At 38.9% G+C, this 26,456-nt stretch overlaps 2 protein-coding genes and 1 long non-coding RNA gene across 9 annotated transcripts in view; 1 reads left to right on the forward strand and 2 right to left on the reverse strand.

Moving 5' to 3' along the window:
* Nucleotides 1-267: 267 nt before the first annotated feature.
* eif6 (eukaryotic translation initiation factor 6) lies at nucleotides 268-8,300 on the reverse strand. Of its 4 annotated transcripts, none has more exons than XM_053636222.1 (7): nucleotides 8,205-8,300; nucleotides 3,790-3,939; nucleotides 3,580-3,665; nucleotides 2,310-2,485; nucleotides 1,833-2,009; nucleotides 822-1,003; nucleotides 268-614 (listed from the first exon to the last, which is right to left on the reverse strand). In XM_053636222.1, the coding sequence occupies exons 2-7, from the start codon at nucleotides 3,894-3,896 to the stop codon at nucleotides 605-607; spliced, it is 738 nt and encodes a 245-aa protein (XP_053492197.1). In that variant the 5' UTR covers nucleotides 3,897-3,939; nucleotides 8,205-8,300; the 3' UTR covers nucleotides 268-604. The 4 variants fall into 4 exon arrangements, with proteins under 4 accessions (XP_053492197.1, XP_053492200.1, XP_053492196.1 ...); XM_053636225.1 differs by having other exon boundaries at nucleotides 8,202-8,225; XM_053636221.1 differs by lacking the exon at nucleotides 8,205-8,300 and adding an exon at nucleotides 5,880-5,977.
* Nucleotides 6,199-13,575, forward strand: LOC128614679 (uncharacterized). Of its 3 annotated transcripts, none has more exons than XR_008387083.1 (3): nucleotides 6,199-7,737; nucleotides 8,186-8,306; nucleotides 10,908-13,575. It is a non-coding gene; the product is annotated as an uncharacterized LOC128614679 (long non-coding RNA). The 3 variants fall into 3 exon arrangements; XR_008387082.1 differs by having other exon boundaries at nucleotides 8,186-8,280; XR_008387081.1 differs by lacking the exon at nucleotides 6,199-7,737 and adding an exon at nucleotides 7,748-8,111 and having other exon boundaries at nucleotides 8,197-8,306.
* Nucleotides 13,576-20,458: 6,883 nt separating this feature from the next.
* Nucleotides 20,459-26,456, reverse strand: part of mmp24 (matrix metallopeptidase 24) — a 63,154-nt gene continuing 57,156 nt past the window's right edge. For both annotated transcript variants that reach the window (XM_053636220.1, XM_053636219.1), the window contains one exon: nucleotides 20,459-26,169. In XM_053636220.1, the coding sequence (XP_053492195.1) occupies nucleotides 25,832-26,169 (338 nt within the window). In that variant the 3' untranslated portion in view covers nucleotides 20,459-25,831. The remainder of the gene's footprint in view (nucleotides 26,170-26,456) is intronic.

Here is a 26,456-nt window from a genome sequence, read left to right on the forward strand (position 1 = left end):
TATATATATATAAAAATATAAATAAAAATATATAAAGGGATCATCTGATGCATAAACTTTTACATTTTTCAGTGGTAAAGTGCTGATATGAATGATATAAAACTGAATTTGATATATCAATATTATATTGTTGCTGATCATATGACAAATAAATCATTAACATATTACTTTTTTCCTCCAGTAAAACAGACTAATTTATTAAAATTATTGGTTTGCAATGACACAAGGAAACGATGAGGTTAAGCAGAAATTCTCCAAACATCAGCATGAGTATTAACCAAAGTTTTAATGGTACTGCACTACATTGACACAATAAGAGACAATAAAATTCTTTACTCAATGAATATTTTACATGGTAAGCCCCCCCCCTCACTTTGTTCTGCAGCTTTACCAATGAAAATGTTGCAAACTGGATTTATCAATGTAATTTTGCTTACTTAAATTTAGATTTACATCACTTTATACACTACAAAACAATACAAAGTGTATGTGTATCTCTATAGTTGTGTCCAGGAAGGGATAAATGTTGCACTTGATGGTGATGTCCATATCCTGGTCTGGTATTCAACCCATTTCCAAAACATGTTTTACATCCATGCAGAATTTATGTGAGGCTGGAACACAAAATGAAAACATTCCCGTTAGCACTGAACACACATCTTCACAAGCATTGCTTTTCCCCATAGACAAAGTTGTGTACTCTGTCCCAAATGCTGAAATTCATGTCGTTTGTGTTCTTAACTTTTTATCAGTGGGGTTTTTTTTGGACAAAGAAATAAGAATAAAAGGTTATGTAAATCACTAAAGCTACTGTACTGTACCTGTCAATAAGCGAGTCCCTCATGCTGGTGGCTATGGTGCTCGGTTGAGTCTCACTCAGCCTGAACACACTCTCAATGACTGACAGCTCTGTGCTTGTTGTATCCAAACCACAGAAGGCACACCAGTCATTCACCACCATGCCAGCAGCGATCACCTCACTGCCTCGGTTTACAGTACCGGCCTAAAACAAGAGCCCAATTACTTGCACTGCATTAAGCACTGCATCACAATAGCATTTAAGTGCACCTATTATGATTTTGAAACGTGCCTAATTTTGTTTTAAAGGACTCGTACAATATATTTACATGCATCCAAGGTCAAAAAACACTTTAATATGCTCATAATTTAAATTGCAGAATTACCCTTTCCTCCAGTTTCACAAACAACTTGTTCAACGATCTGTTCTAAAGGATTCATTCTAAACACCTCCTTTCAGTGAGAACACTCTGCTCTGATTGGTCAGATGGCCCAGTCTGTTGCGATTGGTCTACTGCGGTCAGCGTGTATCGAAAAGGAAACCTCATTACCATATCCAATTTCAGCTCAGTCTGTTTGCCAGCAGCCAATGAAGACCAGAGGTGGGTTTTTTATTACAAAATTACGTAGGTTAGTACAGGAAGTAAGTCTGGAATTACTAACGACTCATTTCAGCCATTCGTTCTTCTGGGAGTCAGTAACCCCGTTTGTCATGCGCTCTGATTTTTTTAAACTTTGCAGATGTTTTTACATTCAAAAACAGCTATATAAACACACTACATGAAAGGTAATATTTGAAAAACTATAATAGGTGCACTTTAAGTAAAATAAGTAGATAATAAAGAACAGCTGAGATAAGCATTTAAAAAGGATTATATTAAAAGTTTACAAACAGCATTTTAGAGCCAATATTCTCACAGTATAACTGCATAATTAATCTCAATTATATGTGACTATTCATTAAGAACAATGTAACAGAAAACCACAGTGTATTAATACGAGATTAATATGCGAGTTTGAGAACATTCACTCACGACTAAAGGCACTTGTAGGAGTGATGAGAGCTCATCTTGGTCTTCAATAGATGTTTTGGGGTGCACAAGGCCTCCCTGGTTACTGAAGGCACAGTAACTACCCACAAGCACCTGCTCAGCCACCGTCTGCCTGAACACCTCCACTTTAAGATTGTCAGCCAGAATCTCTTCTGTTTCCTGTGCAGCACAGCAGCCGTTAATCACACTTGAAATTACGTCACAGCACACCATGTTTTATGAAATACCTACAACTGCTGCCAATTATTTAAATTAAAATCCAATTTAAATTCTGCTACTGCCACGGTGTTCTATACAGTACACACGTAGGCAACATAGCACGTTTATTTACTTGTGACAGGCATTCACATCTTTACATAGTATACTGAAAACTAAAATCTTTTAGATGTTTTCATACACAAACTCTGGACAATAGGTATTGGTTCATTTTTAGTCTTTGAGCACAAAAATAATTCTGACCCTGTCAAGATCGGGGTGAACTAGAGCCACATAGTCATTGCAAGCAATGACATTTCCAAGTGCAGACAGTCGCTCCTCCACTCTCTGAATGCGCACAGCATCTGGCAAGCAGTTCCTCATGTGCTGCAGCTCTTGATCTGTTGTGTTGTTGGGCACAAGAAGTCCGTGACGGTTTCCTTGGAAGTAAAGGGGAGATTTTTGCCAGAAATCAGGACCAGTTCTCTACACAGATAAAGGTGAATGCAGTTATACGCACGTGGATTTGAGTTTGCCACTGAATGGTTCATTTTAACAGAATTTGAACATGTGCTTCTCAATAAAACTCCACACATTAATAGTGGAGTTATCCAAAATCAAACATCATCACAAGTATAATCTCAATGCATCAATTTGAAATGCACACATTTTTGGAAGTTATAATGATTGGAATAAGTAAGGAATAAAGTTTGAGAGTGCTGTGATGACAAGTGTATTATTTTCATAACATGGTCCTATGCATTATTCAGCTTATGCCACAGTAATGTGCAAATTCCCCCCCATTAATGAACACAATGTACTCCATAGTTACATCACTAGTTACAAAACTATATCACTTGTTATAGCAGTTATAAATAATCATCCCCTCACCATCCTGCAGTGGTTACTACAGAAATGATAATGTATTAAAATGAGAACATTCATATAAACTTGTTTTACCTCGCAGCCAGCACGACTGTCAAAGCTGCTGTTATAGATAATTAATACCACCCGACCAGCCAGATTAGGGAATTCAAAAGGGCTGTGGTATAATATGCAATTAAGCTTACATAATCTTTTTGGGGTCAAAACCAAATCCATTTAAACCAGATTGTTTACTGTCTTATTTATTGTATTATTGTCTTGTTTATTGTATATTCCACTGCTGTGAAAAGTTTGTCGCTGGTGAATTCAGCGGATGTTAAAAACTTATGATTTTGATATTGAATTTGATAAATAATTTAATAGTTCCTTAAAGAATCAGAATACAGTATGTCCTGAACTAACACATGACTAGGAGACATTAGGAGAATACTATGGATACGTGTGTTTTTGCATTACACAATTAGACTTGACTGAAAAGGCCACTTAGTAGACAGCTGTTCTCTGAACAAAGGCCATAGCAGTGACAATATTTTTCTTAAGAAAAGTCTGTGTTCAATATTACAATATATCATATGGCAAAAAAAATAAAATAAAAAAGTAGCAGATGTCTAGTGTCAGATGACAACCCAGTGATGAGTTTCAAACTTACCTACACACATCCTCCCGATGATCCGGCATCCTGCTATAGACGCGTGCACCACTGGGATTGTTTCTGATAGTTCACCTTCAAAGACACTGCAAAGATCGACCTCTATTTACTTACAAATTGTACACAGACTCATGTGCAGCACCGAAATGTTTATGTTGTTACAATTACCTATATTACATACAGCCGCTTACAGATTGACGCAGAGCTTACCTGTAGAAGTTTTCTGAGCCACCTACTGCCACCAAGCAGTATGTGTTGGTGAGCTTTGCAAAGCAGCCAATTTCATTGTTCTTCTCAAAGGATGCTCTGACTGCCATTGTGATAGAGAACTGGCAATAACAGGATCACTCTGACCAGAAACTGTGAAACAGTGTGGTTGGTAAGTGAGGTACAAACTTATTATTGCTTTTATAACGACTAACCTGAGAGCTGCATAGTAAGAGTGAAGCTCAACCCCAATGCTATGAAGGTCTGTGCTAGTTCTCAATATTATGACACTACTGCTACTAATGCTATATTACTAGGGCACTAGCTTTAGGGGGGGGGGCTTTCAGTATGCTGAGTTTTCTGCAGAAGAACAAGAGTGTCTTACCAAGAGAACAAAAACATTTCTTACAAAGGCTACCAACATATAACACTTGTTTTAAACACAAATAAATGGCTGCAGTAGCAAAAGTAAGGGTGATGGCAACATGTACTTATTGCTTAAGATTATGATGTTCTGTAGCTGATGTACATTGCATACGTATATTTAGACTAAAGCAATCTTATAAGATTTCTTATTTTATGCTGGTGTTTTTCATTTCCATAATTTGTGTTCATCTTAACTGTTAATTTTGTTAATACAGAAGTAACCCTTGTGGTATCAAATGCACTTGGCAAGTAATTAAAGTAGAATATGTCTACATTATTTTCCACAGATGAGCTTTTCATAATAGGCTGCATTTCCAAACAATAATAAAGCAAGCCCCTTGTATACTGGAGCACTTCATTTTCAGTCTGTAGCTAACAAAAAGAAAGTTGAGATCCAGAAAACATGCTAGTAGATCCATACCACTACCTTTCCCCCCAGAAGAGTATAATAAAGAGTGGGTGGTTATGGAAAGCATTTCAAGGGGCTGTCCATTAGGTGCCTAAAGAAATGACTGCCTAAATATAAATTATGACTGAAAGTTTATTTACTGTATGTCCCAGGAATATAATGATGTGGGGGGAAAAAAACAACAACAAAGTCACTGGTTCTCAAAGTGGAGCCTGTGGCACCACAGGGGTGTGTGAGGCAAAGCCAGGGGGTCTGCGGTTATGTTTTTTTGTTTTCTTACTAACTGGTTTGACTAGTTACTTAAATTGAAAGGGTTTAATGCAAACCTCAATAACTCAAATCCAACTAGGCCTATAAATGTCTTAGAATTAGTCTGTTTTGTCCAAGATAAATTTGAAAAAGCCCAATGTCCCCAATAAATAAGCCAGATTAATGTCATACATTTGAAAAATAAAGCTTTATATTTGCATAGTTACATTATGCTCATACAATAAGTCTTTACTGAGTGCTCTGTAGAATTTAATGTACAGTTAAAGGGGTCCATGGCTAAAGAAAGTTTAAGTAAATTGGACTGACATGAACTGTAAAACAAGCTTGTAAAATTACAGAACACAAAACAAATAATAGTATAAAAAATAGTGGGCCCCTGTCCAGGGTGTACCCCGCCTCGTGCCCGATGCTCCCTGGGATAGGCTCCAAGTTCCCAGTGACCCTGAAAAAGGATAAGCGGTAGAGGATGGATGATCGTGGCCTACCCGTGTAAACTCTAGTAGATTAACTCTTACTCTCATTTCACCTATAGCTTGTAAGCGCATGAACAAAACAAACGCAGAGAAAATCGTGTTCGATTTACAGCGCTGTGCTGATTGAACACTGCAGGCAGGTTTCCGCTGGAACGCTTCGAAACCTGCCGTTTTACTTTTTAGCTTCTGAGCAAATTGTCACAGTAACTGATTTTCATTTTGTCTTAATCAAATTTCTGATTTAGAACGGAAAACTCTAGATCTAGATAAATCACAAGCTCACCGTACCTCACAAACGCTACTATTCATTGCTATATAGACAGCAGCCATTTTGCTAGTTCAGTTAGTTAGCCTGCAATCCGGTCAGTCACGGAACTTTTGGATTTAGCAGTTCTTCCGACTGTTTTCTTGAAACCGCTTATAATATAATTCATACACACAGACTTCCACCTTACTGAGACCTATAGATAAGAAGAAGAAGAAGAAAAAATAATAACATAGAATAGTATATTTACCACGGAGTAATCTAAACCTTCCTGAAAAGCGTGGACACTCGTTACCCACGTGTTCACTTCCTCAACAACGTCTTTACGTATTCACATTCCGGGTTTTCACGCAATGTTGCCAGGTCCGCCATTTCAAGGGATTTGTAAACCCACAACTAAAGCGGGTTTGTCTGCCGTTGGAAGGGTTTGCATACATTTATCATAACGATATATTTTAACATGCACTATCGGTCACGCCAGATGTTGTGCTCTCATGCCCAACTCTTGTACCGATTTACAACATTACCTCTGCACGTAACAGCATGAATGTACTATTTAGCCATTGGTAACCTTTCATCATGCATAGGTATTTTGTATTTGTGACAATAAGTGTTATATATCTATACTACATTTTATGTATTTGTTTTGACTACTTTTGACTGACAATTAATCTGGCTTGGTCACCCCCCAAGTATGAGTCTCTGCAGGTCAGAGTAATGGTGGTGTCGAAAGGTTTCTCTTATAGGTGGAAAGAGGTTCTTGCTGGGAACTGAACTTATCAGTCAGACTTAACTGTACATAATTTCACATAAGCCAGGTTCACACTGTACGATTTTGGCTGCGATTTGGTCATCTGAGACAAATTTTGAGAGTCCTAAAAGATTCCTATAATCCTAGGCCAAAATCTGTAGTCTTTGATTGCTAGGTTGACATGTTCCACGACAGCCAATTAATGGCCATTGCGCTAAAAATTTTTCCTTCGATTCTGCTAAGGCTCACAAATCTGTATTTTTATAACAGTAAACACCCTTATGGTGTAATGTTAATGTTATATTGAGTCATGTTTATCAAAATAAAACTGTTAAAAAATATAGACCACACTTTATTGGTTTTTAAATAATACAGGCTTATGTTGAACTTTATTTTTGTACATACAGGCTCTGTATTACAGTGTAGGTAAATCTGTATAATAGGTTAAGTATTCAGTGTTTCTGGTTGCTACATGTAAAATTCTGACATCTGTTTATCTGAGAAATATTACATCTAATCCACTTAAAGAAAACAAACACTACGGGAAGCAGAAAGTGTCCGACTTGACAGCTCCGTTTTCAACTCCTACCCCGACTGCAAGCGGAAACTCTTGCTGATCGTTTACATCCAGCCACAGTTGTGATTTTGTTAAGCTTTTACGTGTCTTGAAAAAAGCAGTTGCTGAATTAGTGGCTAAATGGGACTACAGAAGTTGTCTGGGACATTAAACGTCATTACACCGAGCAGGAAAACTGTACTACAGCCTCAAGTTTATACTTGTTCTCTTGCAAACTTTCCAATGTGTAGATTTATCAGTTTATACTATTTTCCAATTGTAGCATTAAAAAAAACAACAATTTTTAGCACTATAAATTCTATTGGAAGTGTAGCGTTGTAGTTCGTGGTGTAGTTCGTTTATAGCTTAATTTTAATGTTTTACTTCTGCCGATTGTATTTGGGATTCAAAATTCATAAAAGTTGTGTTCATTTGTGAAGATTATCTTGAAGAACAAAACGTGTAAGAATCATAAACTTTTGTTGGTCACAGAGCTAATTTTCTGCATTAATCCAAAAGCCATTTTTGTCGAGGGAACCAGGGTGATTATAACTTCCGGGTTGGCCTACAAAAATACGTCATCTCTGCAACACTGCAGTTTAACTTACTTGCAGGTTACTAGGTGTAACCAACAGCGCTCTCGGCCGATTGAAATAGCCTTTCGACACGCCCCCTAACTTTCGGCACGACCATCATGACCTGCCGTGACCTTTTGGCTGGATATGTTGCCGCCTGGCAACCTTGCCTACGCAGGCCGCTGTGGATGATGGGATATGGTCCTGTTTTGTTGTGATGACCCAGGTATGTTCTTTTTAGTCAACCATGATGTTGAAGAAATGTTTACAAAAGAGTTTGCTTTAGGACAATGCTAAAACGTTAATATAGTTTATTGTTTATTAATATTATATACAATTATATTTCATATTATTAATCGGTGGTATAATATGCGTATGAATATAATGCTTAAGTTTGTAACACTAAAGACAGAGAAATACAACGAGAAACACCATAACATAAATTCAGAAGAAGTATGTATATATACAGTAGGCGAAAAGCAGTACGCCCAGGGGGTAGACTGTCCGAATGATCTCTTCTTATGATATGCTATAGCTGAAACGACCCCTGCATAGCAACCACTTCTCTATGCTGATGTGTCAACCAATCAGGTTAAAAAAGTACGCTATGACGCCAGTGTATTATTATTATTATTATTATTATTATTATTATTATTATATTTATTTATTTGTAGACTTTCATTAGCTCACCACCTGTTCAACGAACGTCACTGCAGCGACACATTTTCTGCCTGGAAACACGGCGAGCTAACCGGAGAGGGTGAAAAGGGTGTGTGCGCACACACATCAGCTAGCGTCAGTATCCTATTAGCAGCCAACACACAGGCTTATATGGAAGTCTTGTATGTTACATGTGTAGTTATGGGTACAAAATCAAGCCACCAAAGTTTGGATATTTTCATTAATTGAAGCTGTAAATTGCCCTGTGACTAGAGTATCTTTTGGAAATTAAAAATGAATATGTACTGTATAGTCAGAGCCTCATTGGATTGATATTTATTAGTAGCTTTCTCCACATGGGGGTGACACTGAGAACTAGGGAGGCCCAGAATGCTCCATTTTTATGCTTCTTCCGAACTAATATTGCCATCCTACTTACAGTGCCCTCCACTAATATTGGCACCCTTGATGAGCAAAGAAGGCTGTGAAAAATTGTCTTTGTTGTTTAACCTTTTGATCTTTTGTTAAGAGAAAATTATGAACATACTCTGCTCTCATGGATATCAAACAATTGCAAACAAAACACAGGTTTATCAAAAAAAAATCTTTGTTAAATATAGGTGTGCAACAATTATTGGCACCTTTTAGTCAATACTTTGTGCTACCTCCCTTTGCCAATATAACAGCTATGAGTCTACTCCTATAATGTCTGATGAGGTTGGCAAGGGATCTGAGACCATTACTCCATACAGAATCTCTCCAGATTTCGAGGTCCACGCTGGTGGACTCTCCTCTTCAGTTCACCGCACAGGTTTTCTATGGGTTTCAAGTTAGGGGACTGGGGTGGCCATGGCAGGACTTGATTTTGTGGTCAGTAAACCAATTTTGTGTTGATTTTGATGTATGTTTTGGATTATTGTCCTGCTGGAAGATCCGACCACGGCCCATTTTAAGCTTTCTGGCAGAGGCAGTCAGGTTTTCATGTAATATCTGTTGATATTTGTTAGTCCATGATGCCATGTATCCTAACAAAATGTCCAGGGGCCTGTACCATGAAGCTAGTTGAACAAACTCAAAACCAATCCAATCAGGCTTTATTGGTACAATGATGCTGGTTATCAACATACTCTGTCAACTCAGGCTTTGATCCATAAGCCATGATTAGTCCACGAGCATATACACGTGGTTGAAAAGCAAAACTTATTTTGTGGAAATATGAGGAAACCTAAACTAACCGCAAAAAGCAACACCGTTGCTGCTGCCAAAGCTTCGGAACATTGCTGATTGTGTAAATGCGCAAATGTACTTTTATAGGCTCACACTGAGAATCAGTTGATTGAAAACTTATAACCCCACCATCTTTCATGTAATTTCATTTAATATAAATGCAAAAATATTTTAATTAAATGTTTCTCTGTGAAGTGCTCTTCTTACAGTTTGCGCTGGGGAGTTGAATTAGTTGCATCACTTATATGTCACTTTGCTCACAGCTGATTGGTCCAAGTTGGGTTTGAGTTCTCTTACCCAGAACATAACCTGCCCCAGAGCAGGTTAGCCATGGAGCGCAAGTTTTCTATGATGATGAACATCGGTAAAAGCCGAGCCACTTCATGGTACCTAAAACCCAGGGTTGGAACAAACTAAACTGAAACTTACCTGGCTAGTCACCTAAACCAGCTTCATGGTACAGGCCCCAGGTCCTCTGGCAGAAAAACAGCCCCAGAATATTAAACATCCACCACCATATTTAACCGTGGTCATGAGGTGTTTTTCCATATGGCTACCTCTGTGTTTGCACAAAAACCCCCTCTGTGTTTATTGCCAGAAAGCTCTATTTTAGGTTCATCTGACCATAGAACCCAATCCCATTTGAAGTTCCAGTAGTGTCTGGCAAACTGAAAACACTTGAGTTTGTTTTTCGATGAGAATAGAGGCTTTTTTCTTGAAACCCTTCCAAACAATTTGTGGTGATGTAGGTGACTTCGGATTGTAATTTTGGAGAATTTCTGACCTCTAGACGCAACTAGCTTCTGCAGTTCTCCAGCTGTGATCCTTGGAGATTTTTTGGCCACTCGAACCATCCTCTTCATAGTGCGATGAGACAATAGAGACACACATCCAATTCCAGGTTGATTCATAACATTTCCAGTTGACTGGAACTTCTTAATTATTGCCCTGATGGTGAAAATGGGCATTTTCAATGCTTGTGCTATTTTCTTCTAGACACTTCCCATTTTGTGAAGCACAACAGCAACGTTTTGCCACACATCAGAGCTATATTCCTTGGTCTTACCCATGAATGACTTAGGGAATTTGTCTTATGTGTTACCTCATATTCATACACATGTGAAACAGGAAGTCATGGTTCAACAGTTTCCTGTTCCTAGTCACCCAGGTGTACTAAAAAATGTAAAATATCAATGGGAAAATACTTCAAATATATTTTGTCTCATATGAATTCATGGGGTGCCAATAATTGTTGCACACCTATATTTAACACAGATATTTTGTGTTTTGTTTTCAATTGTTTGGTATCTATGAGAGCAGAATATTTTTGTGGATTTTTTTTTAAGTAAATATAAAAATATTTTGAACAAATTATCACTCAAAAAGACAATTTTTCGCAGCCTTTTACCAAGGGTGCCAATATTAGTGGAGGGCACTTTATCATCTTATGTCATTCAAGTTCAGATCTCCCCATGAAACAATCTATTGCTCACATCTCTTCTTCTGCAGTCATGGATGCAAGTTCCAATTCCTCAGATGACAAACAGAGGAATCAAAGTAAGAGGAATCAAAGCTGCCCGTCCTCCCAAGGAAATGAAGCCCCAATCACATGGGAACTTAATAGAGAACATAGGAGTGATTCACTGGGAGCAGCACCTGAACTTCCCCAGTGTAAAATGGGTAGCAGGAAGGTAGACGACATGAGCTTCATGATATCGTGCACAAACTGGTACTAGGGACATGTGATCTGTGATCACGTCAGCTTAGTAACCACTAAGCCACCGTGCGCCCTTGTTATCATTTATGTTTAAGATCATTGTATTTTTTTTCTTGAACTGATGGCCACGGTACCCTGTGATGTCAGTGTGTCACACAACCACTAAATCCTCACTGGAATAACAAAAATACAGCACTGAAACTGGACACTTGTGATCAGATGATGTTTTTCCAATCTTCAACTGACCCATTTCAGAGAGCCTGTGCCCACTGCAGCCTCAGATTCCTGTCTGACAAGAGTGGACCCTGATGTGGTCTTCTGCTGTTGTACCTTATTCACCTCAAGATTCGATGTGTTGTGCATTCCGAGATGTTTTTCTGCCCACCATGGTTGTAAACAGTGCTTATTTGAGTTACCTGCCTGCTCCATTGAATTATCTGCCTAATTGGCTAATGAATGTGTGAGGTGTCCCTATTAAAGTGACTGAGTGTTTTTAATGTGTTTCAGAGTGCAACTTCAGAAGTTTAGGACACACAAAGCTTATTTTAGTTGACTACTTGTCAGTGGTACAACATATAGCTAGAACACAAAGGCTATAACATATAAAAGCTAGTCATCGTCTCCAACTTTTCTATTATGCATGCTATTTGTTCCAGTTTATATTAGGCTTGAATTGTACTGTTGCATGCACAGTTGCTATATGATAACCAATACAGTTTTCACCAATAAAGTGAGTTATAAAGGACTCAAAGGACTACATATTCAGATGTAATTACACAACAAGAAAAATCACATTTCATAAAAGCAAATATTCAGTGACAATTAAATAACTGATCATTTTTGCTTTTATTGAAATTATGTTGTTAATAGGAAATGGAGATGATGATATTAGGTACACCTTGTACAACTTAAAATCAAACAAAAACCCAGTTTAATCTGCACAGATGTAAAAAGGCAAATTTTTGCAAATAAAGCTTAAATATTGTTAGATCAAGACTTTTTAAAAATGATTGCCATTGTTAGGAATGACATCATTGTATATGATGTGTAAAATTATACACTACTCTTAAAATGTGAACGAAAAAAAATCTAAAAATCCTCCATTAACTGTTGTATTTATATGATCCATCTGGAAATTAGACAATATCAAAAAGCCGCACAGACAGATTCTCTGTTGTTTGGTCTACATAACTGTTTCCTTCATAAATTCTTCAAATAAAGTAAATATTTATGTACATTAAATACATTGAAAATTAAACATAAATCAAACAAATAACGTTAAAGCTTTATCGGATAAAAGTTCAGTTGTAATCAATCCTCTGTAGACAAAGAACATAAATCAATTTGTGTAAAGTTCTAAACAAGCTCTGATATGTTTGTTTGCCCTCTTTATTTATTGTTACTCTCTTAAAATGAGTACAGAAACCAAAGGCAACAGCAGGTAGAGTTTAAGAGTGGCTGTCATCCAGCGCCACCATCACACCAAAAATGAGGCAATATCAACAGAGAATATTCATATTCCCATTTCTCTTTGTACATTTTTTTCCAGAACAAACTTGTACTGGCATGGCTTCACCTTTACTTAAAAATTTTTCTATAGAAATTATTGATACTTTTAAAAATTCTTTCCATAAAAATCATGTATGTTAAAATTTGACTATCCAGTGGTATGTCCAGAACAGTTTTAGCAGCAGGCCCAAGAGTAGCACAGACGTTGTCATGGGGGGCATCAATGTATACTAAATCCTGATCATGAGTCCAGCTATCAGGATCCATACAGTCAATCATTTGTTTGTGATATAATTGACAAAAGTAGAGTGGTAAATAATTCACATAGAGTTTTAACATCTATGTTTGACACCTTTGTCCTTTGTTTGTAGAAATGTTTTTTGATGTGATAACGACTCTCTGAGGATACAAAGCCCAGCTGAGTAAGTATGAGAAGTGATTATTAAATAAGTCAGTTACAAACAGTGTAAGTCGAATCAAAGTGCATAAATTACAAGATGTATGATCATAAAATTAAGTTGAAGTTTACCATTTTGGGCTTATAATTGTACTTTGGCCTTAAAAGTGTACTTTAAATTAATGTAGATTGCAGAACAAGCAGTCATTTAGGCTTTGCAATGAATTTAGCTACAGGCTACAGTAAATATGGAATAAAACACTTTTGGTTCTGGACATCTGCATAAAACCACTCAGTCATGGATTGTTTTCCTATAACAGCACACACAAAACTTACTAATTGTTTCAAAGTATTGACATTGAGACTCCTTCCATACATGTTCAATAAATTCACTATATCAATGATTATACATTTTCCCTTTCAATTATTATAATTATTATTAGCCTTAGATTATGTAGAGTATCCACCCTTCGAATGAGATCCCTATGAATGTAACTCTAATACATTATTATTTGTATAATGTATTAATATAAACCTGTGATTTATACTCTAGATGGCACTACTGTCAGAGCTGTTGTTATGGAAAATTAATCAACACCTTTATACAAATCAGAATAGACAATTCAAGAGCACTGTCATATAACATTAAATAACTCAGCCCATTCTACTTTAAAGTTCCATGTACTTATTTTCCATCCATCCATTTTCTATACTGCTTATGCTTCAGGGTCATTGGGAACCTTGATCCTATCCCAGGAGACATGGGGCACAAGGCGGGGTACACCCTGAACAGGGTGCCAATCCATCACAGGGCACAATCACATACACATTCAAACACCCATTCATACATGCCAATCAGCCTACCATGCATGTCTTTGGACTGGGGGAGGAAAGCGGAGTACTCGAAGTACCTGGGAGAACATGCAAACTCCCCGCACACACAGGGCAGCAGTAGGAATTGAACCATCAACCCTGGTGGTGTGAGGCGAACATACTAACCACTAAGCCACTGTGCCCCCTTAATTATTTTCCTGTTAATCAAAATAAAATTGCCTAAAGACTTCATAGGCTTACTGGTTTTCCTCCCTAATTGGCAACTGAATAGTTCTTATCTTGATTTGCCTCATACATTTGTTTGTCCCGTGATTTTTATTCACCAACCTTAAAATTTTTTAACCATGCACATTAGTCACTTGTATTGCCGGTACCATGATTTGTTAACATGTATATCAAGAATTATACAATTGCATTCAAAATTATTCAACCCTCATTCCAAATCAGGTTTATTGTCAAAATTTACAGACTTTCAGCTGTTTGCAATGAACAAATAAAACAAAAGCAATTGAAATAGTTAAACACAACGAATGCTATAAGTGGTTTCCCCAAATTCAACTGAAAATGCAACTTTATAATGATTTCTTCAGTTTCAAAATTATTCAATCCCTTCATGGCAAGCATTTTTATACTTAGTAGAGCTCCTTTTGCTGTTATGACCTGCTGCAAATTAGATGCATAGCTTCTGGCAGCATTCCTGAGGAATCTTAGCCCATTCCTTATGGGCAATGGCCTCCAGTTCAGTAATATTCTTGGGTTTGCGTGGTGCAACCGCCTTCTTCAAATCCCACCAGAGATTTTCTATGGGGTTCAAGTCAGGTGACTATGATGGCCCTGTAGAATCTTCCAGGACTTCTTCTGCAACCAAGCCTTGGTGGAATTTGAGGTATGCTTGGGATCATTGTCCTGTTGGAAGGCCCAATGAGGGCCCAAGCTTCAGCTTCCTCACAGAGGCATGACATTTTCTCTTAGGATTTAATGATACTCCAATGAATCCATCTCGCCTTCCATACACTGCAGGTTTCCAGTGCCAGAGGATGCAAAGCAGCCGCAGACCATCACCAATCCACCACCATGCTTGACTGTGGACAGAGTGTTCTTTCTTCATTCTTCTTCCTCCAGACATACCGCTGATCCATCGTCCTGAAAAATTCCAGTTTTGTTTCATCGCTCCACAGAACAGAACCCCAAAACTTCTATGGCTTATTTATATGATTTTGAGCCGACATTTCTTGTGCTTTTGGGTCAGTAGTGGTGTACATGTTGGAGTTCTGGCATGGAAACCTTCTGCGTTTAGTATGCACCACACTGTGCTCACTGAAAGCTCAGTGCCTGTTTGCCACCAAGTCTTGTTGCAGGTCTTTTGCAGTCACTTGAGGGTTTTTTCACAACCTGCCTTCTCACAAATTTGGTTGCAGACATTGATGGCTTCCTTTTTCTGCCCTGTCCAGGTATTTAATAAATTTTCTGCCTCTAGCCAGTTCAGGTATTTCATGTGTTCCAGCTCAAGCACACCTGGTGCAACTAATGGAGCCCTTGATTAGTTGATTCAGCTGTGCTTGAGATGTTTTGCAAATATGTGCTGTTGTGAGGGATTCTATTCAGGGGGTTGAATAATTTTGAAACTGGAGAAATCATTATAAGTTGCATTTTCAGTTGAATTCGGTGAAAACACTTTAAGCATTCATAACTATTTCAACTGCTTTTGTTTGATTTGTTCATTGGAAACATTTTGACAATAAACCTGATTTGCAATGGGGGTTGAATAATTTTGATTTCAACTGTATATGAATTAAATAAGTTGAGGCAGTTCACTTTTTGGGTTCTATTTTATTACAGGAATAATCCAGAAACAAAGATTGTGAGTGTGAAATAACTCCGAACCCATTTCTGTGTGCTTGCCTGTATTTGTTTGACACATGGGACAAGGGTCATTCTGATTTAAAAAAAAAATAAGCACAATGTATAGATATTTATATATTAGGATCCATTTTTAAAAGCAAATTTAATCTCAAAAATTATTTGTGTGTGTATTGGCTGTCTTCATTATCATAATGGAATGACCATTGTGTTTCTCTTGTTCCTCTTTAATCAGAATGTCTGAATCAGAAGAGAAGACTGTTTCCCCTTATAGTTATGTTTTCAATCCATGACCATATCATAATCAACTTCATCAATCCCAGGGATTTATTCATCAAGGAATATACAAAGTACCTGGAGATTGCATAAAAGTACATAAAAAATGTAAAATATGGAATACATGCTTCTGTGCTACAACTCTGCACCCAATTTGCTTTTTGATTTTTTTTTTTTTTACACCCAATGCCAGTTCATCAGACCATTCAAAGTGGAGGAAGACAGTCAACACAGTGTGTTCCATTTAAATTAATCCCACGTAAGGACTTCCTGTACCCATAATATAGAATGCCTCCTTGCTACATTGTAGACTGGCACTGCCAGGTGCTCAAATCAAACTTTTCATTTGCAAGAAAATGTTGAATCTGGGTTAAGCAGGGACAGCCATTACTGCCTTTGTGCCATTTCTCTACCCACAGACAGACAAGCTGCTTAGATATGTAAATTTAAAAGTAGGAAATGTGTGATGTAGTGATAGAGATGCACTTAAAGGAGAAAGGGAAAACAATGTAATCATGCTTGCTTACATTAACAGATGCACAGTAAATTCTAATAAAAATGTCTTCTTGTAATTAATTTGAATTAACTAGGTCATGGCAAAGTTAAAATGAGGTACAGTGTGTTAAAGAAGGCGTAAATGCTGTCTTAAGACAGACAAACAATCCAAAAGTTTTGCCAGTGGTGAAAATATGTTTGGAAGACAACAAAACAGAAAAACATTTTCTCCCAGACATATATAATGCTAGCAGAATGTGTAATACATTGCATCATTTGCCAGAGGCTTTAATCTAAACAATTACAAGTAAGGCTGAATCAATTCCAAGCACATAGCTGAGCAGTTGTTAAGAACCTTGCTTTCTTACTTAGTCTTGGGAACTGTACTCATGTCGTATAATGGGGGCATACATGGAAGCAGTTGCAGGTAAGGCAGCTTTAATGAATAATCCAAATCGATAAGCAAGTACAAAATCAGTAAGCAGGCAAAGGCCAGGTGATCAGCAAACAGATTAGACTAGGCAGGGCTATAATCAGAAACAATAAACAAACTGTCAAAAAAAACAGATGCAATAATAGACAAAGGCTTGTTAACGTCAGAGACAAAAGGAAACTGAGCGTATACTTCGCAAAATACTACATCCACCATGTTGGTATTGTCATGTGACCTTCGACGTCATCATAAACACAATCTTAAAGGGACCACCAGATTAAAGCAACCACACTAATGGCAAAATGCACAACAGGAAAGTTAACTGAATTAGTAATTTAATGTGGGCAGTGTTAACTGTCTGAAGTAAATTCGTAGACATTAGCTTGGCTGGCTAAAGCATGATGGAGATCACAAAAAAGGTTTTGAATACTGTGACAACTATTTTCTTGTTTAAACCTTCACCAAGTTAACAATTTATCCGGATATTGTTAAACAAGTCCTGTTTAACCAAGGTTTAATACTTAAAAAGCGCCGATGCGCTGTCTTCCGCATTTTTTTTTCTGAGCTTGTCCGCACCAGTCCTGTTGTATTATGGGATTTTTCAGTAGCATAGTGTCCATCGGTTGCATACTGCAAAATCTCGCCGGAAGCAGTACGCCATCCAGGTATTTATTGCCTACTGTTTCTCGCCTACTGAGAATTTGGACATACTACCCCTCTGGTGCACTGATTTTAACCTACTGTGTAGTAGGGTAGTATGCCATTTCAGACGTAACCCATGTGTGCGGTCTGGGGAGTGTAGTCTGAAGTGGCTATGTTTGAAGGCCACGGTGTCTGCTGTGAATTGGAGTCTGTGGTTTGCTGTGATATGACAGAGACTTGTAGGTAACTTTATTTATTTGTATATATCTTCATTTATTTGTCTTAGAATCTTGAATGGGCCAATGTACCTGGGGCTGAAAGTGTGAGGCTGTCTCAGGTCCTTGGTAATGAGCCACACATGGTCACCTGGTTGGTAGTGGGGATGTTCACTGTGCCATCTGTCTCCATTATCCTTGAAGATACGGGCGGCCCGTTCCAGTTGTTGGTCCCATTCCATGGGAACAAAGGAGGCTGATAGCCTAGCACACACTGGAAAGGGGTGAGACAAGTGGCAGAGTGGTGCAGGGAGTTTTGGGTGTACTCTTCCCATGGTAAGAACTGGACCAATCCTGAAGATTAGCTGCATAGAAGGTGCTGAGAAATTGGTCTACCTCCTAATTCGCTCACTCTACTTGGCCGTTAACCTGTGGGTGGTAGCCTGAGCTTTCTCCTTAAAACTTGCCCATATCCAGGAAGTGTGGACTCCTGTCACTGACAATATCCTCTGGGATTCCATGACTAATGAGAAGTTCTGCTGTAGTAAAGGCAGATGGAATGGTGGGAAATGGAATCAGACGTAGGGATTTGGAGAAGTGATCAATCACAACTAGAAAGGCTTTGTTGCTTGAGATTCTGGTAAGTCTATGAGGAAATCTATGGTTATATGTGACCAGGGCCATTGACCTGTGGTCAGAGGGAAGAGTTTACCAGTTGGTAGAGTTTGGGTTTGTTCGAGGTTGAACAAGGAATCTGTTGTCTAGGCATGCATGCCAGGGTCTGATCCAGCTCCCAGTCTATGGTGCCCATGGCACAGGAAGGTGGGGAATGAACTTCTTCGCTCTCTTTGGGGTGAGTTGAGTGAATAAGTGAGAAAACATCTGCTTTGGTGTTCTTCGAATAGGGGCGGTAAGACAGGGTAAACTGGAAACGGGAGAAAAATAGGGACCAACAAGCTTGCTGAGGATTCAATCGTTTGGCGGTGGTATTCCAGGTTCTTATGACCTGGTGGAGCTTAGGTTTGTGCCCGAATCTATGTGAGAGGATGGCTCCAACTCCCATTTCAGAGGCATCTATCCCCACAATGAAAGGCTTGGATCGGTCAGGGTGCTTGAGAATTGGGGCTATGGTGAATGTGTTTTTGAGCCGAGTTAGGGTGTTTTTGGCTGCAGGGTTCCAGACCAGGTGTTTAGGATTTCCATCAAGCATGGATGTCGAGGGGTGTGCTATGGTGCTAAAGCCCTGGATGAAGTGCCAGTAGAAGTTGGCAAAGCCCAGAAATCTCTGCAGGTCTTTGATAGTTTGAGGTCTGGGTCAGTCCACAACAGCAGCTACTTTAGACTGGTCCATGGTGATGCCATCTGGGCTAATAATATAACCCAGGAATCAGATGTGCTGATGGAATTCACATTTATTTGCCTTGACGTATAGCTGGTGGTGCAAGAGTCTTTGCAGGACCTGGTAGACAATGAGGACATGATCTTCAAGAGAAGGGGAATAAATCAAGATGTCCTCAATGTGTATGTTATGACGTATTTACCCAACATGTCCCTTAAAACATCTTTAATAAAACAGTGGAACACCATGGGAACACTAGAGAGCCCATATGGCATGACAAGGTAGTCATAGTGGCCAGAGGTGGTGCTAAAGGCCATCTTCCAGTTGCCCCTTTTTCTAATATGCACCAGGTTGTAAGCACTTTGAAGATCTAGCTTGGTAAAAATTTGGGCTGATCTGAGCTGTTCCAGGGCTGCAGGAGCTAAAGGCAGAGCATACTGGTACTTGACTGAACATTGATTGAGACCTCGGTAATTGATGCATGGTCTGAGACCACCCCCTTTCTTCTCCACAAAAAAGAAACCAGACGATGTGGGAGATGTGGATGGCCTGACATAATCTTGTTGGAGAACCTCCTGAATATATTCCTCCATAGCTTGCTGTTCCATTATTGATAGAGGATAAATCCGGCTGCCAGGGGGATGGTTCCACGAAGCATCTCAATGGCACAATCATATGTACAATGAAGTGGTAGCCCGCTGGCCTTATCTTTGCTGAACATCTCCCTCAGATATAGGGACAGAAACATGGTTGTTAGGGCTCTCAAAAGATGTGGCAGAAAGTGAAATTACTGGGTTTCTGAGACAGTGGGCATGGCGGTACGGGGACCAGCGAGTGAGTGGCTTGTTGGACCAGAAAATAAAGGGGTTATCTTGTTCCAGCCATGGGAGGCCCAAGATTACTGGATGTTTGGCAGATACTGTGAAAACAATTTGATGTATTCTTGGTGGAGGGTGCCAACCTGGAGGGAGAGGGGCTGTGTGTGGTATGCGATGGTTCCACCCCTGATAGGAGCTCTGTCAATGGCCTGGATTTTGCATGGTTGGTGCAGTTGTTGAATGGGGATGTTGAGGTAGTTCATGGTGTCTTGATCAATGAAATTCCCCGCCGAATTGGAGTCAGTTAAGACTGTCAGAACAGAAAGCTTGCCTGAGTATTCCATTATGACAGGTAGAACAAAAGCTTGGTGAGATGAAAACTGTGTTTGAGTCACCATATGGGAGTGTGGTGGGAGGCTTCTGGTTCAGGTCCAGAGGGAACACTGCCTGATGAGATGGTCAGCCTGACCGCAGTAAAAGCACCGGAAATCCCTACGCTGCCTCTCCCTCTCCTCTTCTGTGAGTTGTGTGCATCCCAGCTGCATGGGCTCTGAAGAGTCACTGGTGCTTGGTGGAAGTCTCTCTGACCATAGTGAACATTGGCTATGGAGCAGGTGGTCAAGATGAATGGAGGGGTATATGAGCAAGTCGAGGGTTAGCTGCTCAACGCTGCATGTTAGCTCTGTCAGGATTACTGTATTTAACCCGCAGCAAAATGCTGCTTTCAGTGTGGTGGTGTTCCATCCCCTTTCAGCCGCGATGGTGCGAAACTCGAAAGCGTAGTCTGCTACTCACCGCAAATCCTGGGCGACGGTTAGCAGTTGCTCTCCCGTCTCCTTGACCTCCGGCTAAGAGGTCCTGACCTCCAATACAGATGCTAAATGTTAAATGGTCTGCACTTATATAGCACTTTTATCCAAAGCACTTTACACTGTGTCTCATTCACCCATACACACTCACACACCACTGGTAGCAGAGCTGCCATGCAAGGCACTAACCTGCCATCGGGAGCAACTTGGGGTTCAGTGTCTTGCCCAAGGACACTACGGACTGTTGAGTCATGTGGGCTGGGAAGCGAACCGCCAACCCTACGATTAGTGGACAACTCGCTCTACCACCTGAGCCATAGCCACCCACTTCAGCGCTCAGCTGGAAAGCAGCTCCAGGAAGTGTGCAATCTTCCACGGCTCTGACATCCTCTCATAACTGGCAGAATACAGAGAACACTGAAGCAGAAAACCCTTGCCTGCAAAGTGTGACCTGCAAATTTCTCTGGCACGGGCATCGGAGGGTTGGGTGCGGCAGCTGATACGGGGGTCGTAGCGAGGGCTTGGGACAGAAGATTTATCTTGGCGTCGAGGTCTGCTAAGTGTCAATGCTGCTCTCCCATAAGCTGCTCGTGAGCCGCAATAGCTTGCCGCAAGTCCAGCCCTCCTGCTTCATACATTCTTAGGCAATGTATTCTGTTATTTAATGGAGGCGTATACGGACACGGTTTCAGGTAAGGCAGCTTTAATTAATAAACCAAATCCAACTCGATAAGCAAGTACAAAATCAGTAAGCAGGCAAAGGTCAGGCGATCAGCAAATAGACTAGACTAGGCAGAGCAGTAATCGGAAACAATAAAGAAACTGTGTCTCAAAAAACAACAACAGAAAAGCAATAATAAACAAAGGCTTGGTAACATCAGAGACAAAAGGCAACTGAGCATATACTTTGCAAAATGCTCTTGACTTAGAGTCTGTTTTAAAGCATCCTACGAGTGCGTGCGTGCGTGTGTGTGTGAGTGAGATTGAGCCCAGGTGTACTCAATCAGAAGCTGGGTGACTGTGAGCGAGGGAGCATTGTGTGGTCTATGGAGTGTAGTCTGAAGTGGCCATGTTTGTAGGCTGCGGTGTCTGCTGGGAATTGGAGTCCGTGGTTTGCTGTGATATGACAACTCACAACCTTCTAGATAGCGTATCATTTTCTGACCAGTTCCCACAACCATTTACAACAGACCTTGGACTTTGAGAGAACATTCATATTAACTAACGTACATAAGTCCTATAACAACCTTCCTGTGCCCAATTCTGACGTGGTAGCAATACACCAATTGTCGAGGCAAATTGCACCCAAATCTGAAGCTTCCCACTCCAGATTCATGCCTCACTGAACTATAAATTGAGCATTATAATTATGTAATGTGGAGAAATGAAAAGCAACTAGAGTCAACAATAAGTGGCACAACAGTAGAGCATTCAAAGAGAGGCCATGAGTCAGGATGGTACTACCCTCCCATGTCAATCAGTGACACTAACCAGTAGTGGCCAACATAAATGTGGAAATATGTACAGTCCCATCTGAAACTACTGGAATGGCAAGGCCAATTCATTTGTTTGTGCTATACACAGAAATTTGGGTTTGAGATCAAAAGATGGATATGAGAGGAGAGATGCGTTAAACAATAAACTAGATGTGTTAAACAATAAACATAGAACCTTTTGTATCAGACCACTCAATTTTTAGATGAGCAAAATTATACGAATAGATAAAACACTTAATATTTGGTTGCATATCTCTTGCTTGCAATAACTGCATCAAGCCTGTGACTCATGACATTACCAAATTGTTGGTTTCTTCTTTTGTGATGCTTTCTCAGGCTTTTACCGCAGCCTCTTTTAGCTGCTGTTTGTTTTAGGGGGTTTCTCCCTTCATTCTCCTCTTTAGGAGGTGAAATGCATGTACAATTGGGTTAAAGTCTAGTGATTGACTTGGCCTGTATAAAAGCTCCCACTTTTTCCATCTGATAAAGTCCTTTGTTGAGTTGTCAGTGTGTTTTGGATCATTGTCTTGCTGTATGATAAAGTTCCTCCCGATTAATTTGAATGCATTTCAATACAATCAATTTAACAGGGCACACCTGGGCAGCAAGAAACACCCATCATTCACATGTTCCAATATTTCTGATCACTTGAAAAAATGGGTGGGTTCAAACAAAATGTGGCATGTTTTAATTGTTTAACATATCTAGATGTAAACATGAGGAAATGAAAGCTGAAATGCTGATCTGTCGTCTCATATTCATCTTTTGATCTCAAAAACAAATGTCTTCAATTTATATTGAAAACAACAGAATTGGCCTTGCTGTTCCAGTACTTTCAGAAAGGTTTGTATTCAGCTGACAATGGTTTCCTCCAAGTGTGTTCAGAGTGTGTTCAGCTGCATTATGAGCAGCAGTTTGAAAAGATGTTGTTTGGAAGAAGCATGTACTGTCCCTAATCTTCCCTGGTTGGTAACCCTTATGTGATCTTGAAGAACTAGCTTGCTGATAAGAATTGGTAATGACTAAAACTGGGAGTAAATGGGTTAAAAAAAGTTAAATAAATAAGTTGCATTTTTTCATTAGCAATTGCTGCAGTCATACTGTACATGCAAAAGGCAAAAGTCATTATGTTTAGGTTTGCAAGAAATGAAAAAAAATTAGAATTAAAGGAAAGCTTTATCTAGTCAGAAATCTGAGAAAAAAAGAGGTATTTCTTACTAGATTTTAACAATCCAGTTTGCCAATACATACTGCTTTATATGCTGTATACTTCAAGTGTTTTCAAAGGTTTCTTTCATGTTTTGTCATTCTCACAAAAAACAAAACAAAAAAAACATAAATAACAACTAAATGTACAATAAGCAGAAAGTCATTCATTCTTCTTCAGAAACCATTTAAACCAGTGATGGATCTGGAGCCTATCCCAGCAACACTGGGAATATACCCACATGCACACACACACATTCATACTCATTCACACCTAGTGTAACCTGAGCTCAGGATCAAACCATAGACCTGTAATGACTCTGTAGTTGTGATAGAGTCACCTTTACAATATTTAAGTCTGCCTCAAAACAACTCTGGATAGGAATTCAAACTTCCAAGTTTAGGACCTTTGCAGAATGTTAATATCACTGAATGGGGTGAATTTAGATTGGATTGGATTTGGCAATGTTTTATAACACTTACCAAATTAGTACTCCTCTAGGGGCTGTTGGTTACACATAGAAATATTTCATGGCTACTTTACAAAGAATGTTATAGAACTGTGTAGGAATTAACAAACCCAGGATATCTACATTTTTGATAAGATTAACATGATCACCACAACCTATACTTCCCACAGTTTGTTATGCAGATGCAGAACAGTCAATACCACATGCAAAATCCAGCATATTTGGGAGGAAAAATTCTGCAATGTCTGCCTGTCACATTAAAAACTGGCCTTTAGGGCACTAAAATGTTTCAGGTCAAACATATTTGCATATTTGTAGGGGGAGGTGCATTAGCAGTGCTGATATGATGTGACACCAACCAATACATCAGTGAAAAACAAATCTATAAAATCTATAAAAACTCAGCCAAAGGACACTTGATACTTCCTGTGCACTGCACTCCGATATAAGAAATAGTGGTGGCTTAGGACATCAAAATGGTTTAAAGATGAATCATTACTAATATTCCATATAAATTAATAATAAGCTGATTGATCTATGGCATGCCACATTATCAAAGTTTTAAATGATACTCAAATGTGAAAACAGACTGCAAAAACACTCTTGATAACACTCTTTGTGTCAGGTAATTAGCATCAATAACTTTGTGTAACAGAAATAAATCATATGCATAAAAGAGTTTTGTTAAATCTTTCATAAACTGTTTAGATTTTTACATGCCTCCCCACTACACAATTCAAACCCTGAAAAGAAATACTCTAACCTCAAGCAACACTGTACTTGCATGTGCCTTAAAGATGCCACATACAGTTCTCTCTCATAGGACATACAGTGGGGTCCAAACATCTGAAACCACTGAAAATACTTCTATTTTCTATTCTTTTTTTAATTTAACACAATAATGTTCATTATAAATTATATTATTGACAACAACTTGAGTGGAAAGTAGAATCTTTGTCCCCTTTTTGCTTTAATGACTCAAGTGCACTCGAGCTGGCATGGATTTCTCAAATGTGTGCAAAATCTTATGATCCATTTTAGATCAAATCCATTGTTTTAACACATGCTCAATTGGGCATGAGGAAAATCTGACCTTTTGTAGTCAGTTAACATGGTCAATATCACAAATTTTCTTACATTTAAATAATGACCAAGAAATAATGCAGAATCTTGAATATTAAATATTTGGGATTTTGGGAACATTTCTTCATTTTAAATATTTCAAAATTCTGAAACCTTGTTTTCCCAATTTTAATTGAATTTCCAGTACTTTGGACCCCACTGTGTATATACTAATGTAATATTAACACTTCTCTAATGCTTTAAAAAGAGTCAGATGTCAAAGACATGTTAAAAGACTACAATATACACAAAACCTCTTTGTATTCTTTTCTACAGCCTTTCTACCTACAATGATATTCACGTCTTTAACACTTTTTGTTATTTTTGTTTTGTTCTTTTGACATATTCTTTCAATAATTCCTGTACAAGTCCATTTTGAGCGCATATATAGGACATATATTTGCTGGCAACTGAGCACCGTTCCTCTTGCATTCCTTGGACACATGATGGTTAGAATCCACTGTGGATGTCCTCAGACTGCCAGGTTGTGAGAGAATGGGGAAAAAAGGTTTTACAGTAGCAGTCTAAGGCCAAAGCAATGGTTAAGCTCATGTACCTGCAATCCACCACTCAGTTAAAGCCTAGCAAACCTGTGCTTTTGGCTCATATGTTTAAAAAAAGATCTTTGAGATTTTTGTTCCAGACAGAAGGACCTTGAGTCAACAATGTTTCAATCCCCACCTCTTGCATTACAATGCAGTAAACAGGCACTGGTTGTGTAGGTGCTTGTGAACATTGTCATGTTAGCCCTCGCTAGCATTTTTAGTGTTTAACTTTGCAGTGTTCCCTAGTCTGTCATACCCATTCCTGCACTGGCTGTTTATAGTAGGTCACAGGTTGAGGGACAGTTTTGTTCTTAAACTGGAAGATGGTGTAAATGAGGACCAAGATGCACAGAGACAGAATGCATGGAATTACCACAGCAATTGCATTTATGGTGCTTGGCACATCATTTATGGCAACCATGATGTCGACATCATCATGGGGGAGGTGTCTGTCCTTGTTCTTCTCCACTTCTGTTTGGTCGCAACCCATCCAGTCGTTAAGGATGGACTTTGGGTAACCAGGTTCTACTGTTAGCTTCTGGTTGTCAAACTTCCAGTAGTCCTTTCCTTTGTAGAAGTAAGTGTGAACTGGAAAGAGGATCAGGGAGACATAATGTGAGGTAGAACCATAATGTATGTATTCGTGACTTGTATTCGCTCATTTTTAATTTATTCTGACCCATATTTTGAGTTTTATAAATTGCTATACAAAGTAACCTCTTAGCTTTCTAGTGATACAAATGCTATCATAGTATTAGACTACTATGTTTCCCAAATACTAAGATATTAATGTGTAAGATATACTCAGTTAAATGTCCACTGTCATCACAACTTGTGCTAAGTTAGAAACACATTTTTAGACAATATTCAAATAA

This window comes from Ictalurus furcatus, chromosome 11 (genome assembly GCF_023375685.1).
Source record: "Ictalurus furcatus strain D&B chromosome 11, Billie_1.0, whole genome shotgun sequence".
NCBI classification, from domain to species: Eukaryota; Metazoa; Chordata; class Actinopteri; order Siluriformes; family Ictaluridae; genus Ictalurus; species Ictalurus furcatus.

Coding starts and splice junctions, on each gene's coding strand:
- eif6 (XM_053636222.1), bottom strand. CDS start 3,896: ATGGCAGTCAGAGCATCCTTTGAGAAGAACAATGAAATTGGCTGCTTT. Junction 3,666..3,789: donor GGCTCAGAAAACTTCTACAG/GTAAGCTCTGCG, acceptor CGATCTTTGCAG/TGTCTTTGAAGGTGAACTAT. Junction 2,486..3,579: donor CATCGGGAGGATGTGTGTAG/GTAAGTTTGAAA, acceptor TTTACTTCCAAG/GAAACCGTCACGGACTTCTT.